This window comes from Cibotium barometz, chromosome 18 (genome assembly GCF_041138505.1).
Source record: "Cibotium barometz isolate CiBa-2024 chromosome 18, ASM4113850v1, whole genome shotgun sequence".
NCBI classification, from domain to species: domain Eukaryota; kingdom Viridiplantae; phylum Streptophyta; class Polypodiopsida; order Cyatheales; family Cibotiaceae; genus Cibotium; species Cibotium barometz.
In genome coordinates, this window is record NC_141063.1 from 4,895,865 (window position 1) to 4,914,110 (window position 18,246).

The 18,246-nt window shown below is 43.4% G+C and overlaps 1 protein-coding gene across 7 annotated transcripts in view; it reads left to right on the forward strand.

Moving 5' to 3' along the window:
• Positions 1–18,246, forward strand: part of KEA3 (K+ efflux antiporter 3) — a 91,693-nt gene that overhangs the window by 59,756 nt on the left and 13,691 nt on the right. For all 7 annotated transcript variants that reach the window (XR_015267831.1, XR_015267827.1, XR_015267829.1 and 4 more), the window contains 9 exons: positions 16,425–16,493; positions 16,632–16,682; positions 16,802–16,915; positions 16,994–17,095; positions 17,182–17,316; positions 17,412–17,593; positions 17,740–17,881; positions 17,970–18,038; positions 18,127–18,228. Coding sequence is in view for 2 of the 7 variants with exons in the window: in XM_086811998.1 (XP_086668124.1) it covers positions 16,425–16,493; positions 16,632–16,682; positions 16,802–16,915; positions 16,994–17,095; positions 17,182–17,316; positions 17,412–17,593; positions 17,740–17,881; positions 17,970–18,038; positions 18,127–18,228 (966 nt within the window). In the remaining 5 variants the exon portion in view is untranslated. The remainder of the gene's footprint in view (positions 1–16,424; positions 16,494–16,631; positions 16,683–16,801; positions 16,916–16,993; positions 17,096–17,181; positions 17,317–17,411; positions 17,594–17,739; positions 17,882–17,969; positions 18,039–18,126; positions 18,229–18,246) is intronic.

An 18,246-nucleotide genomic window follows, 5' to 3' on the forward strand; every position in this document is an offset into this window, starting at 1 on the left:
ATTGAATCAAGAGGAAAAGGTGTTAAATGCACAATATATGATAGATTGCAAAAATTAGAGGAAATTGAAAAAATGGCAAATACGAGCCAGGCAAAAGCCTTTACTAGATAAGCTTGTCAAAACAAAAGCTTGCATGCTAAGAGATAAAAATCAAGCATACATCGTGTTTAGAAGTCTGATGGTCAGTGGACCAATGATGTAAATGAACTCAAAAGGGAATGCGTGGCACATTTCCAATGTCTTTGCTACACCAGGGCACTTCTCGCGGGAAGAGTTGAAAGTGAAAGTCAGGATGCTTATAAATGTAACATCAATTCTTAATCAACTACAAGCTGCACAGATGGAATCTCCTTTCACGAACATGGAATTGCAAAATGCTCTTGCTAAACGGGGTAAGTGGAAGTCATCGGGATGGGATGGATTGGTTGTGGAATTCTTTCAACATTTTCGAGAGGAATTGGAAGACATTCTATTGGCAATGATAAATGTTACTGTCACGTGCACCCTGCACTGGGGTATACAGTGACACACTGACATGATCATCAGTGCAACATCTTATAGAGAAGTAGTACCTTTTTATAGGAATATTTGTCGTACGCAGTGATCCCATCAATCTAGGGCAGTCACGCACGAGCTACGTAGGTCAGTCTCCGAGCCATAGAGGTCAGTCAGGAGTGAGTCCTCTTAACCCACTTGGAGAATTTATCAGATAAAGCATGTAGAGGTCTATCCTTAGCATTAGGTCATGCATTAGCAAGCATTTAGATGCATAGTTGCTCTATGGGACAGCCAAAAGCCATCCCATAAGCATGGCAGCCCACAAAGGACAGCATCTAGGCCATGGAGGGGCCTAGGATTGTTGGCTGCCTACTTTTGCCCCTACGTGCAGTCGGCCAGCCATGGGGGCCCTAGAGCACCTATCGGCCAGCATAAATGAAGGCAGCAGCAGGTCAGCCAGTAGGCAGAAATCAGCCAGGACAAATAACATCACAAGATATCAAGCGCAGCATTTAGTGCTGTAAAATCTGCAATTTTTGTCCATTAAAACATGCCGACAGCTGATGATTGGACCAACCAGCAGCTTGAAGCCTATAAAAGCAGGCGCATGAAATCCTCATTCATCATTCAGAATTCAGCAGGAGCATTCAACAGTTCAAGCATCATTCAACATCCTACACCCTTCAGGCAAATCTTTGAACCATCTCTTCATCATTCAGCCAGCATATGTGCAGTCCTACAGCTATCTGAACTTGCATAAGTGGCCCGAAGAGTCTTCTGCAGTGCCTTGGATTGGTGGATACTCAGCCGATGGACGATTTTCCTTATCCTTGAGTTGGGCAGTCATATCGCTTGTTCTTTAGCATTGTACAACTTTCTCCAAAGAATTAATATAAGCCAATACTCTTGCTTGCAGGGGGGGCAGGGGGGGGGGAGGGGTGGTGGGTAATTGGGACCCAATACTGTGTCGTCTACTTCACTTCTATTCTCTTATCTCTCTCTACACTGTCAATTTGGATGCTATAGATCTCCGCATAAAACTATAAAGAAGGCTCTGTTGTGCGTTACCACAATCAACCTCAATGCATGTATCATTGGTATCAGAGCATGAGGTTGGTGACCCAACTCGGCTACCTAAAGAAGTGAGAGCATCCGGTGGATGGTAATACTGCAGTCTGGAAAAAACACCTAGGCCTCCACAATGTTGGGAGAGAAATCGCATCAAGAAGAAAGCCAGCAGGAAGTTATAATGGCACAAAGCTTCCTAAGTGACACATCAAAAGAAAGTACGCTTCCGTCAAGCACAGAAGACCTAAGAATAACGATGGAGTAAATAAATTCTCTGAAGATGCAGCTTGCTGTAGAAAAAGAGAAGCCCAAAGAAGGCCTCTCAGATCTGGTACACATGTTCTTCAGTATGGGGGAATAAGAAGAAAAGACACGATGAAGCAAAAGAAAAGCAAAAGAGGAAAAAAATAAAGCAAAACATAGATGTGCGGAGGAACAAAGGGATAAGGAAGCCACACGCAACTATAAGGAAGACCAACGCCATCGAGAAGCCGCCGACCGAGAGTTTCAACAAAGACTCAATTGGGAGGCTACACAAATCTAGCATCAACAGATGATGACACGGATTCTTGCATCCCTCCTAGTCTAATGAAGTTTAGACAGTACCCGCAATGGAGTAGCGGATGTTTGGTCTTTTGTCTCAATACATCAATATTATGCTGCGAGATGACCTTCCACCCAATCTCCCACCCAGTAGACTTGAGGACCATGGCATAGAGTTGGTTCCTGTTTCAGAGCCTCCCAACAAGTTTCCCTATCGCCTTCCTAAGGCATTGGAGAGCGAGCTCGAGAAGGAGTTATCCTAGCTAATCCGGTCTGGATTTATCCAACCTTCCACCTCCCCATTTGCCTCTCCCATCCTGTTTGTCTAAAAGAAGGATAAGACCACACGCTTATGTGTGGATTATAGGGCGCTCAATAAGCCATGCCCATAATAGAGTACATCCTAGAATGACTCAATGGCACAAAATTTTTCTCTAAGATAGATCTTAAGAGTGGCTACCTTTGGGTTCGGATCTTTGAGGCCGACATTCCAAAAACCGCCTCGAGGACCAAACGCGGCCATTATGAATTTGTGGTGATGCTCTTTGGACTCACCAACGCACTAGCAACGTTCAACAAATATTGTCTTGGGTTTTTTCGGGATCTCATTGGCAAATGCGTCGTCATCTTCCTAGATGACATCCTTATCTTCTCCGGGACTGCAGAGAAGCATGAGCGAGATGTGGGACAAGTTTTGCAATCCTTGCAGGACAATGAGTTGCTTATTAATGCCAAGAAGATTGAGTTTGGAGTATTGGGAATCCATTACTTGGGATACATCATCAGTTGATCAGGTATTAGCCTCGATCTTGAAAAGGTACAGGCCATCCTCAGTTGGGATATTCCCACTACAGCTCGTGAAATCTGCTCATTTGTGGGTCTTTATCAGGCTTACAACATCACACACATGGACAAGTTTTCTGACCCTGCAGTACCTCTCATTGACTTACTCAAGGGCGTGAAGACTCATCGCTAGGAAAGTGCTTGTCACGGGCAAGGCTTTAGAGGCATTCCAGGCAATGAAGAAAGTTGCCTTTGAGTTACCAGTTTTGAAGTTGGCATCATGGGATGATCCTTTGGAGGTGATTACCGATGCCAATAACCTTGCCATTGGAGCTTTACAGCAAGATGGTAGGCTGGTGGCTTATTATAGCCGCAAGTTGAATAACGCCGAAAAGAATTATTCAGTGTACGTCAAAGCTTTTGGGGGTGATCACTGCGCTTAAACATTGGAAGCACTTCCTTTACAGGAGGGACTTCACAGTTAAGATACATCACCAGGCGCTTAAATGGTTGCAAACCATGCCCAATGCCCAATGAAGTGACAGGCAGTCCAGATATTGTTCCAAATGGGCAATTGTCCACAATACCTTTGAATGTGCTTACACGCTTACAAGCTAGGGCACGAGAAACAATCAAAGTCCTTGGTAAGAACAACCCCATTGCTGATGCTCTTAGTCGAAAAGGCACAATCCAAACATTGCAGGAGTCCTCTATGCTAGAAATTCAAGGCAAAGACTTGGACAGTATGAATGTTGGGTAGGAGGGGAGTTAGCCTACACACACACACACATACACACACTTTTTTTTTTTTGTAAAACTAGTTGAAATTGCATTATATCATAAATGTACAAAAGGGTTTGACATCAGGAGGATGTCCAAACCCTAGAACTTAAAAACAGCAGTAAAAAAGTTCTATGCTTGTTCAGGGCAGTGCTCAAGAAAAGAGCCTATGCCCTATCCATCAGAAACAGTAAAAGAAAAGCTGAACACAAGAAACATCCAAATCTCCCTCATGCACGGCATCATATAAGGACTGCCGCAACGAGGCTCGGAAGAACTCATAAGGATGCTGAAGGGGTGAATTCAGATATGTATGATTTTGCTGTAGCCAGAGGGTCCATAAGGCCCAGTATCTGATCCAATGGAAGAAAAGAGAATACTGTGACAAAGAAGCTGATAAGGTGCCAAACATCCAGAAAGACTTGTAGAACCTGTGTGCAGGAAATCTGAGAGATAAAAAATAGGAGATCTTGTCCAGAAGGTTTCTGGAATATGAACAAGACCACAATAAATGCGGAACACTCTCAGTAGTATGATGACATCTTGGACAAATAGGAGAGGCAATCCTTCTTTGAGCCAATTTCACTCCCACTGGAAAAATACCGACAATGCATCTCCAGAGAAAGAGTCTCTGTTTCAATGGCATTTTCAACTTCCATATCAATGTCAGTTTTGCTTTCCACCAAGCTAAAGACTTATCCAGATGCCAAAGAGAATTAGCATGTTGAGCAATCCATGGAGGAGGTAATATCAATCGATAAGCCTGTGTAGAAGTCAATAGATGCAAAGATTGAGAGGATAATCTTGAACCCGAAGACTGAAGATGCCAATCTTGAAGCCTGTCTCTTACATCCAATGTTGGAATCGGAATGAAAGGATGTAAGAGATCTGCAATACCTTTCCATATAGATCTATGATGCATCCCAAGATTGTATTGTTGGCATGCTGCCGGAAAAGAAAGAATTTACCCCGTAGTATCCACTACGTCGTCAATGAACCGGATACCCAATTTCATAAGATTGTAAGCTCTGATTGGTTGTTGTACAGCAAGGGGAGAGTAAAAAACAGCACTCCAATGTATGCTTTCCATTCGAAGCGAGGAAGCTATAGAAGCAGGATGGGGAGACCATTTGATGCGAGAGAGCACTTTCTTCCAATCCTGAATCAAGGAAGTAGAAAATGGACAACCAGGGATTTTACCTTGAAATTTGCCAAGCACTACTTCCGATGGATCAACCAACCAGCGACCATAAGCATTTGTGCGCATCCGACCACACAGAATTGCCAACATGATAGACCAAGGCTGCTCTTGTTGAAAAAAGGTTTTGAGCATAGTGATCTTTCTTGCCAGCACATGAAATTTGATGTTTATAATATTCAAACCACCATGGATTTTTGGCGAGCAAAGCAGGTCCATTTTGAGCAACCTTAAAGCTTTTTTATGAAGCTTAGTTTTCCAAAAAATCTCCATGGCTTGAGACATAAAAGAAGAAAGATCTCGAGAGGACCAATGTAAGAGAGGAAGGTAGAATTGGACATAAGCCAAAACAATGGACTGAACAATTCGAAGCCGTACATGTAATGGCCAAGTAGAGATCTTCCAATATTCTAATTTGTCCTTAATTTTGTTTAGCACCCAAGATATTTGTTGCTTATTTCTGATTTTCCAGCCAATGGGATAGCCCAAGTGTCTTACTATGTTTTCCGGATAAATAATCTGGCCGGGCCACAGGATAGCATGCCAGTCACAATGCTTGAGAGGTAAGAGTTTTGATATCTGAAAATTAATTTTTAAACCAGGTGCCAACCCAAAATCTGAAAGAGTATCCATCAATAGACGAAGCTCCAAAGGACTGTTCTTTGGCATGAAGAATGAATCATCTGCATAAGCCTGTGCAATGAAAGGCCGTGAACCAAAAATCTGAAGCCCCTCTAACTGTCTAGTATCAACCAGATGATCCATGTAAAGAAGCAAAGAATGCGAAGCAATAGCATAGAACAGAGCACTGAGAGGGCATCCCTGTCGAACTGATCGTTCTAGAGTCCAAAACTCAGACAAATGTTTCCCTATAAAGCATTGAGCAGTGGAATCTGAGTAAAGCCAATATATGACATTAACTAGCTTTGGCCCAAAACCAAGTTTAGACATGATTTGAGAAACATAATCCCACTGCACCGTATCAAATGCCTTTGCCACATCCACCTGCATGACCAAGACATCTTGAGCAGAGTATTTTGCATATTCCATTGCAATGAGAGTATTGGAGATATTATCATGTATATGCCTTCTTGGAACAAAACCATATTGTCTGGGATGAAGTCCATCATGAAGGATATCCTTTATCCGGTGTACCAACATTTTAGCAATAAGTTTATATATAACAGGCATCAAAGTGATAGGCCTCTAGTCATCCATTGTTTCAGACAGAGGTTTTTTGGGCAGAAGCTTAACCAGACCATGCTTCCAAGCTGAGGGAAGATGTTGATGCTGCCAGGCTACATTAATGAGCTTCAAGATTGGACCCTTCAATTCAGCCCAGAAGGCTACAAAAAATTCAATTGTCAAACCATCCCAACCTGGGGATTTATGTTTACCCAAATGCTTGAGGGCTTCATCCAATTCTGTATCTGAAAAGGACATTTCCAGCATTGAAGCTTTATGCAAAGAAACAATAGGAGAAACAAGCTCAATAAATCTGCTCCGAGCCAATGCAGCCTGAGATGTAGAAGAAGATGGTAGAGAGAAAAGAAGCCGAAAATGATCCAGACATTGTTTTTCTAGCTGAGATAAAGTCTGGGTCCAAAGACCATCCGATTTCCTGACTCTCATGATAGATTGACTTTGTCTGTACGTGTGTAAGTTTCGAAAGAAAGATTTGGAGGAGCAGCCCTTATCTAGCATAGGTTTAACTCTAGCCCTTGTCTGCCATTTGGAAAGCTTGCGTTTATCATTAGCATCAATTATGGAAGAAGCACAAGACAATGAATTCTGTTCAGAAGCAGAAAGAGACCTTTGATGGCTAATCTGTACCAAGGACTGCTTGTATGATTTTGCCCACTGGATATGCTGTCTGGTTTCTGCCATGTACCATCTTCCATATTCCTTAATGACATTTTGAATACGATGTACAAAGGAGTTCCAAGCAAAATCCAGATCCTCCTGAGCATGAGATAACAATGGCTTACAAGCCAATCTGATCATTTGCTGGAATTTTTCATGAGAAAGATATAATTGATTAACTTGCAAGTGTCTGACTAAAGAGAGCTGAATGTCGTCCAGAGGCATACCAAAAGAAAGGTTGATCCAAAGTGGAGTATGATCAGATAGTTGTTGAGAATAATCAGTCCACATTTGACATGTATAATCATCATATTGCTGAGCATGAATAAGATACCATCTATCAAGCCTGGCCCAATATTCTGTAAAAGCATTATGATGATAAGTGAATCCCAAAACCGAAGGGTGAGTTGCTGTCCATAAATCTGCAGTATGAAGAGAAGAAATCATATGTTCCCATCGCTGGATTTCAGAGGGAATCATATGGGATTTATGTGTGGTATTGTCCTTCTAGTGAGGGGAATTATTAAAATCACCACAAAGTAGAGCATTTGAAGACCAAGGATATTGGTTAATGGAGTCCCACATTCGAGCTCTGGAAGCTGAAATTTGAGAGGCATACAAGGAGCCTATTTCAAAAATCTCTCCATTGATCATGCATTGGATAATCATCCATCGACCACAAGGATCATTAAATGCTACACAGGGCTGCAGATCATGTCTGGCTAAAATGCACAGCCCAGAGAATTGTCCAGATCCTGCATAAAATATATCATAGCCTGAAAAGAACCCATGCTGGCCAGCAAAAGAATGCTGATTATGCTCTTGCAGACACACAACATCAGGATGAGTATTGTTTATATAATGCCATAGGAGCCTCCATTTATGCTGATTGCAGAGGCCCTGTATATTATAAGAAAAACATTTAAGAGAAGTACGCATGAAAATATGTACAAGAGATGAGCAGTCCTCAAAGAGAAAGGGAGGCATCAAGCCTCTGCCATTGCCACAGGGTCTTGCTGACCCTCAAAATCCAATTCCCTGACTAAATCATTTTCTTCACAAAGTGGAATACCCTTCTTAACTGCATTGACCCATGCTTTTGAGATGGGGCTGTTCGAAGAGGTAGAAGGTTGACCAGGAGATGGAGCAGAAGCATCCCAATTGCGAGATTGGAGAGGTCTTTGTTTGAGAGGCACTGTCTTTTTTGCATTCTGCCAACCCTCGTGAGAAGATGAATTATTTTCCACTAGCTTGCTTTTTCCTTTATCCTTGTTTTGGGCTAAATTGGCTTGGTTCCCTATAGGAACTGAAGGCTTTGCTCCTTTAGCTTCAATCTTTTCCACATAAGTCTTTTGACCTCCTTTATTAGATGGCGGAGGAATGGCAGCTGGAGGAGGCGGATGAAGGATTGAGGGACACTCCGAAGCTAGATGCCCGAACTTGTGACAAGAGAAACAAGCTCCAGCAAAAATGCCCCATTTCAAAGTGAAATATTTCTTTCCCAAATTAACACCCTCAATCTCAACTGAAATAGAAGAGGGGGTTGGTCTATCAGTATCCCATAATATGCAAAAACGATTTTTGTTACCTGTGGGACGAGGGGGACAGATCACTTGTCCCAATGTCATCGCTAAGCCTGGAAGCTCTGTTCTCATGTAATCTGGGAAATCAACGACTTCAACCCATACAGGGCAGTGATGTTTGATGAGATTCTGATAATCCTTATTAGGAGACCAGGGCATGATGTGCACCATTTGACGACCAAAAAATAAAGGGGACATTTCCAGCATCTTTTGTTTTGTCAAAGCATCCAAGAGATGAACTTCATAAAATCCTCTGGAGGCAAAATAGACTCCTTCTACATAACATCCACCTAGGAGAGAATTCACCCATTGTCCCACATCATTAGCCGAGGGTATTTTACCTGGAAAAAAGATGATGACTGCAGTTTGAGAGAGCTTCTTCAGAGGATGCACAAGAGAAGGCAACTTCATCTTGTAAGTGAGTTCCGGAGCAGGTAGTATCCATTCTCTTCTACTTTGTTGAAAATCTTCATTCAACATGTCAAACACATAGGAAGCATCTTCAGATGAAGGAGCTATGGGGGGCAGAGATTCCCTTGATTGTCTTTTAGGTTCAGGAGAAAAAGCTCTCTTGACATAATACTTGCTTGATTCTGCCATCGAGACTATTCGATTCAGCAGGAAGACATAGATCAGGAAAAAAAGGGGGGACAGCAGTATTGGAATGCAATCTTACAAGGAGGGGAAAAACAGAGACCTGAAGCGACTTGTACAGAAGGGAAAAAACAGACCTGAAGCGAGGCACAAACACACACGCACACACACACACACACACACACTCCTGGTCGCAAAAGAGAGGAAGATAGGGCAGATAGACGATGAGAATTCACTATTTCTATGCGCTCAGAAGGGACCCTCAGATTGTGGCGAAGAGAGCTGCAGGCCCGACACAGACTAGGAAGCAGGTGCGCCTTACCAAACGTGCTCACACACAAGGGGCGAGCAGGTCGAGCAGACCAGGATGCGAGCAGGTCGAAGGAGCCAGGCGAGCCAGGCGAGCAGGTCGCGACGTTCGAGAGCCACCTCTCTCTCTCACTTCTCTCTCACACACACACACCACGCACACGCATACACCCACACACACACACACACACACACACACACACACACACACACACAACCTCAGGCACAGAGAAACGTAAGAGTGATGGAAAAGATGTACTCAATGAATGATTAAAATGAAAGTACAAGTGAGTACTAAAAAAGCCTAGGACTAAGTGCCCAACACACAAAAGTGTGCTCACACGGGGAAAAAACCTATGTCTAGTCACAAGGAAAAAATTCTCATGAGTAAGGTGGGTTCACACCTGAACTAGCCGGCACACATGACTAACAAACCCCTCTCAAGTGAACGGTGTGAACGGGTAGCAGGGTGATAAAGCTGTGAATGCTGCCCTGCACTATGCTCCACAGTAAGAGTGATCAAGAGAGATCACGATGGCAAAGATGAACTGCAGTGCCAATGGGAAAAGCAAGCACTATATGACGGGGAAAAGGAGAATGCCCAATGTCATAGTGCTAATGCTAGAGCACAGTAGTACATAAATTCATCACCTGAAATGCATGTCAAAGATCATGTGGACATCAACTGCATCAAATCAAGAGGCATTGCATAGTACCCCCCCTTAAGGCAAGCATCCAAATGCCAAGCTGAACTGCATGTAATCCACATCAATGACAGCAAGAGAGCAAAGCATAGCTCTGTAACTGCACCAATGATAAGCATAAGAAGAGGTAGCAGATATACGCATGTGTAAAGGCAACAGGATCCAGAAGTCATGCCTGTGAGACATGCAATGTAAGCTGCAAGAGAGAAAGTCATCAATGGAGGATCCGATGATGAAAAATCAGCAATGGTAGGGCTGATAAAAGTAAAAATTCAGCAATGGGAAAAGCTGAAAATTGGGAGAAAAAGTGGGGCACGGGGCGGGCATCAGCCAATGCTATGAGAGGATGGGTAAACTCTCAGCGATGCCATGATCAGTGGCATGTATGGCAAGTGTAAAGATGCATAATCCCACAATGAATAATATACATGTGACATTTCAAAACCATGAGGGCAAGTCACTCCCAGTAAACATCACATGTGAGAAAGTGACAATGTCAACACTGTAGAAACAATCCCGCTGCAAGGGAAAACAACATAAAAGGCATCTCCAGTAGACATCACATAAGAGAAAGCGTCTAGCATAGACAAGCATAAGGGTCAACAAGCATAAGTGACCATGAGGCATCACCAACTGCATGTGGGCAAGTAAAATCCCCCCCTGAAATGCATATGCCAGACAATGCATACCAAGAAGTACTGACTATAGAGCATAGTCATCAAAAGCAACGGCATCTCTGCAGGTGATGAAGATGTAATGGTCAAGGGTGATACATGTGTAGCCAAATTGGCCTGATCTGCACCTGTGGAAGAAGATGCCAGCTTTTTCTTTTTTTCACTCTCAATACGCTTCCTGCATTCCTCTGGTGTGCCCTGTTTTCCTGCAATAACTACAACGCTTTTTCTTTTCAGGCTTGTCCTTTGTCTTGGGAGGATCCGATGGACTAGGTTTAGGCCGAGATCGATTCCCACGAAAGGGAGCAGCCATTGCTGACTCAGTAGACATCATGTTGTTTCTATTGGAACGGGATTGCTCTTCACTACAAGAGAGTCACAAGGTTGTCAAAAGTGACCGCATTAGGTGCATTGCCAGCCAACAACCGTAGAGTGGTGCCAAATGTCTAATAAGAGTCGGGCAAATTATGCAAAACTGTCTGAACAAGATAACCATCTGTCAAGACCTCATCGATGTTAATGAACTGCTCTCGTAGGTCTTTCACATGCGTAAGGTACTGATTGATAGAGTCACCTTCAAGCATGCGGTCAGTCTCAAGCTTGCCCCGAAGGTAAGCTACATGAGCCTTATTGCAACTTGAATACAATGCCACCAAGGTATCCCAAGCACCCTTTGCAGTGGTGCAGGAATGAATGTGCGGAATGATATGCCTGCTCAATCAACGCATGGGCCTGAGCATCCCTAGCATCCCAAGTACGCTGCTGCTAGGTAGGAGGAGAGCGAGGAGGTGGACTTGCAGGAGGGTGAGCGGGAATAACTTCACCTTCCGCTGGAGCAAGTGCTAGAGGATGCTCCTCAGTGCCATCCACATATAGCCATACATTCTTGGCAACCAAAACATGATGCATCATATAAGCCCACATAGGGTAGTTATCCCCATTGAGCTTGTCCTCTTGAGATAACATGCCAAAGAGGTCATTATTACTGTTGGCCTTGACAACATAGCAAATCTGTCACAAGTCGCCACGAGTAGGCAATGCCCAACAAAACCGTAAGAATGCGGGAGATAAATAGCAGGATAATCAATGGACTGAAAGGAAGCACCTTCACCACAAGAAATACATATGCATGTCCCAAATCTGCAAGTGTACTGCACAATGATGCAAATCTGTCAAAGTGTCCACAATGGCATACATATACTACAGCAAACCACAAATGTATACATGTCCCGTGAAAAACACGATCAGCTCTCACCTGTAAGAGCTGCAAGTGCTCAAATCCTGGCAAAATCAAAGGTAAAATGGTCGAATGCTGTAAAAATGGGCTCAGCGTAGAAAAGCCCCAATTTTTAGGCAGCCAATTAGACCAAATCTGAACCGGATCTGCACCTTTAAATCCGCTAAAGCAATTGTCACCTGTACCAAATGCTGTAATGTCCAAAAAAATTGGGGGAAATGCCCCAATGCCATGTAAATGTGCTTGTAACAACCAAAATGCCTGCAAATGTCTTTTACAGACTTACAAATAGTGCCAATTTCTACAAAATCCCCAAATTTCTAGTGCAATTACGCACCAAATCTACTGAAATCAATGCCAATGTGTGCCAATGTTGCAATTGCAGGCTCAATAGTGAAAAGCCCCAAATTTCTAAAGACAAAATGTGCAATTTCAGGTAAAAAAACAGCCAAATCCCACAAACTTGTAAATCTGTAAACCTGTGGGGTCTGAAATTTTCAAAAAATTTCAAATGCCCCAAATTTTGTAGTGTGCAGGTGGGCAGAGATCTGTACGCTGTCAGTGCTTGCTAGGTACAGTCGGGCAGTACGGGTCGGGCAGAAGGTGTAGACTGGCCGGCACAGGGGAGTGGTGACGCTCGTACAGTCGGGCGGCGACACTGGTACAGTCGGGCACACAAGGCAGGGCGGCGGCTGCAAGGCGTTGACGGCGGGTTGGAAGGTGGCGCTGGTACAGTCAGGTGCATAGGGCAGGGCGACGGCTACAAGGCGTTGCCGGCGCACAGCACTGGTGGCGGGTTAGAAGGCGGCGCTAGTACAGTCAGGCGCACAGGGCAGGGCGGTAGCTACAAGGCGTTGACGGCGCACAGCTCTGGTTGAGCAGAACAGGTCGACAGTTGCATAGTAGGTATACTTGCGCTAGACAGCTGATGCAGGTCGGCAACTTCGAGAGGAGTCTTGCTCGTCTGTGTGCAATAGGCCAAAGCTGAGCAACAAGGGCAAACCCTAGCTCTAATGTGTAACCCTAACCCTAACCCTAACCAAGCTCTGATACCAATGTTGGGTAGGAGGGAAGCTAGCCTGCACACACACACACACACACACAACCTCAAGCACAGAGAAACGTAAGAGTGCTAGAAAAGATGTACTTAATGAATGATTAAAATGAAAGTACAAGTACTAAAAAAGCCTAGGGCTAAGTGTCCAACACACAAAAGTGAGAACTAAAAAAGCCTAGGGCTAAGTGCCCAACACACAAAAGTGTGTTCACACGGGAAAAAACCTGTGTCCAGTCACAGGGAAAAAATGCCCGTGAGTAAGCTGGGTTCACACCTGAACTAGCCGGAAGTGGACATGACCAACAATGAAGGCACAATATCTGGATTCGGAAGAGTACGAGACTCAATATCAATTGGTCCTCAGTTCATAACCAGGCCATTACAGTAAATAGGATGGTTGGTTGTTTTTCAAGCACCATCTATGTACTAAAGAAAAAGCACCAACTCCATGATTCCCATGATTCTCTTGTTGGAGGTCATAGGGGTATCAATAGTATCCTCGAGAAGTTAGAGAGGTCATTCTATTGGCCTAAAATGCTATGGGATGTCTACCAACACGTCCAATCATGTCTGATATGTCAAAACATGAAAGTTCCACATACGAAACAGGCAAGGTTACTTCAGCCTTTGCCTATTCCAAAGGGACCTTTTCACGACATCAGTATGGACCTCGTAGGTCCTCTCCCTGCCTCAGCTGGATCTAGAAACATAGTGTATGACAATTGTGGACAGATTCAGTAAGTTTTACATGCTCATTCCATGCAAACAGATAGCCAGAGTCGAGCACACAGCTCGCTTGTTCATTCGGTTTTGGTATCCGATTGGTGGTTTGCCACAGACAATCACATTAGATAGAGATTCTAAATTCACGTCTCATTTTTAGAGAGCATTGTTTAACAATTTTGGGACTAAGTTGCAGCTATCTTGTGCATTCCATCCACAAACAGATGGCCAAACATAAATTTATAATCAATTGTCCTTTGACGTTCTCAAATCATACTGCCATGACCAATAGTCAAAATGGCAACGAATGCCTTCCACTAGTTCAAGAAATCCTAAATGATACTCACTCATCGAGTATTGGCTGGACGCCGTATGAGACAACATTTGGTCCCTGGCTCTCATCTCTTTTGACAAGACAGGTATCACCATCTCTAGGGGCCAACAAGACAACCAAAACATTTTCAGAAAAGTACTTACCAAAGCTCAGGAAGCATATACCCGGCAAGCCAACAAATCCAAGCGAGATGTCAACTTTAAGGAAGGGGATTAGGTATATCTCCGCATCATGAAGCAATGGCTAAAGCAAGTGGGCAAGCGTTGTCACAAGCTTTCATTCCGTAGTTTCGGCCCATTTCGTGTCATTTAGAAGTTAAGTGATACCTCTTTAAAGTTAAAGTTGCCGGAAAGTTGGACTATGCACAATGTGTTTCATGTTTCTTGGTTGAAGCCATATATAGGTCCATCACTGCAGGATATATCAGAAGAGCAACAACCAGATATGATCGACGAAGCCGAAGTCATAGAGCCACAACAAATTCTCCTCCATAGATGGAAGCATGGTTCCAGTCGAAGAATACGACTGTTTATACGAAGTTTAGAGAATGATGAACCCATGAAGCAGTATGGCTGGATGAACAGTTCTTTTAGGAGTACCCCCAGTTATTGGAGGACTAGTTGGAAGCGTTGAACCGGCCACCAAGTTAAGCAGGAGGGAATGTCATGTGCACTTTGCATTTGGGCACACAGTGACCATAGTCACATGGGACGCGAAATGGGGACGGGGAACGGGGACGGAAAAGATTGAGAATGGCCATTCCTTGTGACTATAGAGTGACATGGGACGGGAATGGGAACGGGAAGATGCTGCCATCCCCAACATTCCCAAGCCTAAAAATGCCCATTCCCTGTGACTATGACAGTGACACATTGGCATGATCATGAGTGCAACATTTTATACAGAAGTAGTACCTTTTTATAGGAATATTTGTCGTACACCGTGACCCCATTGTGAGCCCTTAGTCCAGGGATAGTCAGGCACGAGCTACTTAGGTCAATCTCGGAGCCATAGAGGTGAGTCGGCAGTCAGTCCTCTTAACCCGCTTGGAGAATTTATCAGATAAAGCATGTAGAGGTCTATCCTTAGCATTAGGTCATGCATTAGTAAGCATTTTGATGCATAGTTGCTCTATGTGACAGCCAAAGGCCATCCCATAAGCATGGCAGCCCACAAAGGGCAGCATCTGGGCCATTGAGGGGCCTAGGCAGCCAATCGGCTGCCTACTTTTGCCCCTAGTCATTTATCAAGGGGCCTTAGCCTTACTTATCAAGGGGCCTTAGCCTTACTTAAGTAAAAATATATTTTGTTGGGCATGCACATGTAGGAAGTGTACAAAAAAGTGCTGCATTCATGGGGCTCTTATTTGGATCTAGACCAAGAAATAGGGGAATTAAAGATAGGAATAAGTGTCTTTGCTATCAACATGGATGCAAAGGTGAGGCAGTCATATCACTTGTTCTCAAGCATTGTACAGCATTCTCCAAAGAATTAATATAAGCAAATACTCCTGCTTGCAGGGGGGGCTCTTTAGTGGGTAATTGGGACCCAATATTGTGTTGTCTACTTCACTTCTATTCTCTTCTCTCTCTCTACTCTTGAATTTGGATGCTAAAGATCTCACTACATAAAGGTGCGTTACCACGATCAACCTCAGTGCATGTAACAGTTGCGTGGTTACAAGGAGTGATGCCTACTTCCTGGCAAGAGGGCCTTGTAAAATTGGCCCCAAAAAAGGATGTACGCCTGAATTTGGTAGATTGGAGACCTATCACTTTACTGCCAGTGCTATACAAATTGGTCACAAAGATGATCTCCAATAGTTTCCTCCAGATATTGACTATTGGAAATAAATCAAGGACAGTTTTCCATTGCATTTGAATTCATGACATTTGAATGCATGGAATTTTCTAGTTCTTCTCTGCACTTAGTGCTCAAGCTTAGCAATCTAGTTGCTTTCCAAAATTAAAACAGTCTAGTCAAGGTGTATTATGAACTTCCACCTGGTTGGTGGGATTCAGTACCCTTAAGGTCACTGTGATATGCTAGAGACCAGGAATTTGTGGTTATTAAATTACTCGGCAACTTAAATTCCTGACTTAAATCTACTGTTTCGATGTGTGTGTGACTGATAATTTTTTGAATTTATTCAGGAGGGCTTTATGAGTTACACTTGTGTTCAAAAGAGTAATATATTGTGAGTGGGCTTCTTTATGTCCCCCACATGCACCACCTTGAAAGAAAAAAAAAACATTTTAATTTTTATGTTAAAAAAAGAAGAAAAGTGATGTTGGTGACGAGTGCTTGCTTTTTGAAAACTGGTTTTATCATGTTTTATTGCAAGTTTGACATGGTATTTAGCATGATGGCAAGTGGAACACCACAAGTATTTATATGTTGTTAGTGCTTTATGCTTTGATGGTGCCAATCTCGCACTAGGATTTTCAGCTAGTTATGATGTGGTGAATGTTTTCAGCTTCTTGCTGAAAAGGGTGAACTTCCTACTCGTTTTGGTTCAGCCACACTTGGAATCCTACTCTTTCAGGCAATTTCTACCTTTTCATGCTGCATGTTAGAAGCTATCTAGGTAGTCCTTTGGTATGGAGTTTTTCAAGCTTTAATTTGCTTGTAAGACAATGTTGTGTCACAACAACTGGACTAAGCTTTGTCTCTAATTCTGCAGGACATTGCTGTGGTTCCATTGTTAGTCATTTTGCCAATACTGGAGAGTGGGGTATTTTACAGCATGCATTTTGCTACATTTGTGTTTAACCATATCTCCTCTCATTATATTGTCTGAACTTCTTCATACAGCCTAGTGGTCTTAGTTGTGTCCATGGTGTCATGATTCAGACACTAGGAAAGGAAAGTCTTTGGCCACTTCTGGCTGCCGAAAGCCTTAAAGCTCTTGGTGGTCTAGGCGCTCTCTCTGTAGGCGGTCAAATATTTCTTCGTCGTGTTTTTGAGGTGAGGTTTGATACTTAGTGGATAAAGACGAATGCCTAAAGCATTGGAAGTTCTTTAATGAGTGGATGCAAAATGTAGGTTGTGGCTGATTCAAGGAGCGCTGAGGCTTTCAATGCTCTTTGCCTCTTGACAGTAACTGGGACGTCACTAGTCACTCAGAAACTTGGTTTTAGTGATACGGTAAGTGCATCTTGTGAATAAGAAGAAGAATGCAAAGGTGCAATGTCCACCACCTCAATCATAAGGATGTGACTCTGCCTGGACAGCTTGGAGCTTTTCTTGCTGGTGCATTGCTGGCAGAAACCAATTTTCGCACCCAAATTGAAGCAGAAATCCGACCTTTCAGAGGCTTGCTTCTTGGACTGTTTTTTGTCACGACAGGAACTTCGATCGATATCCAGGTCTGGTGATCTTAGCTAATGTAACAATCCCTCCTAGCCATGCTAATAACTGCTGAGAAACCAGAGGACTTATCAGTTGTCCTCTGGGTTTGTAGCTATTGCTGCGGGAATGGCCAAATGTACTGACTCTTCTAGGAGGGTTGATTACAATAAAGACAGCAATCATCACAACAGTTGGGCCTTTTGTTGGATTGTCTCTACCAGAGAGTGTACGCATTGGGCTTCTGCTTTCTCAAGGAGGCGAGTTTGCATTTGTGGTGTTCTCCCTTGCCAACAGGTTTTTAATTTTCATCTTCTTTGTCTACAGTTGAAATTTTTCTGAAACCCATTACACATTGATTCACTATATGCATGGCCATTTAGCACTACAGGACATGGAGGTATTTACCAGATTTGGGGCTGCATTGCCATGTTTCCCTGCAGGTTAGGAGTGCTGCCTTTGGAGCTGAACAGATTGCTGATTATTGTTGTCGTTCTCTCCATGTCTTTAACACCTTTTCTGAACGAACTTGGTCAGAAAGTGGCACAAACTATAGAAGCACGCTTTGATATTCCTCAGGAAAATGTAAGGAATTTAGTTGTGTGAATTTTGATTAAAAATGGACCAGTTCCTGTTACTCTAACCCATAGTGCGCCTGATTTATGTTTAACAGACGATGATTGCAGAAACCTTTGACGTGAATGACCCTGTTGTCATCATTGGGTTTGGTCAAATGGGTCAGGTGATTTATTCTATCTAGCGTCACAGCCATACCAAATTCTTTCATCTGTGTTTTTGAAAACAGTTTTGACCTAGATTCTTGTCTGCAGGTGCTAGCCAACTTCTTGTCTACTCCTTTGGCAAGTGGACTAGGTGGTGATTCTGCTGGATGGCATTTCAGAGCTTTTGACTTGGACCCTGGCAGAGTGAAGGTATGTCAAGCTATGGGG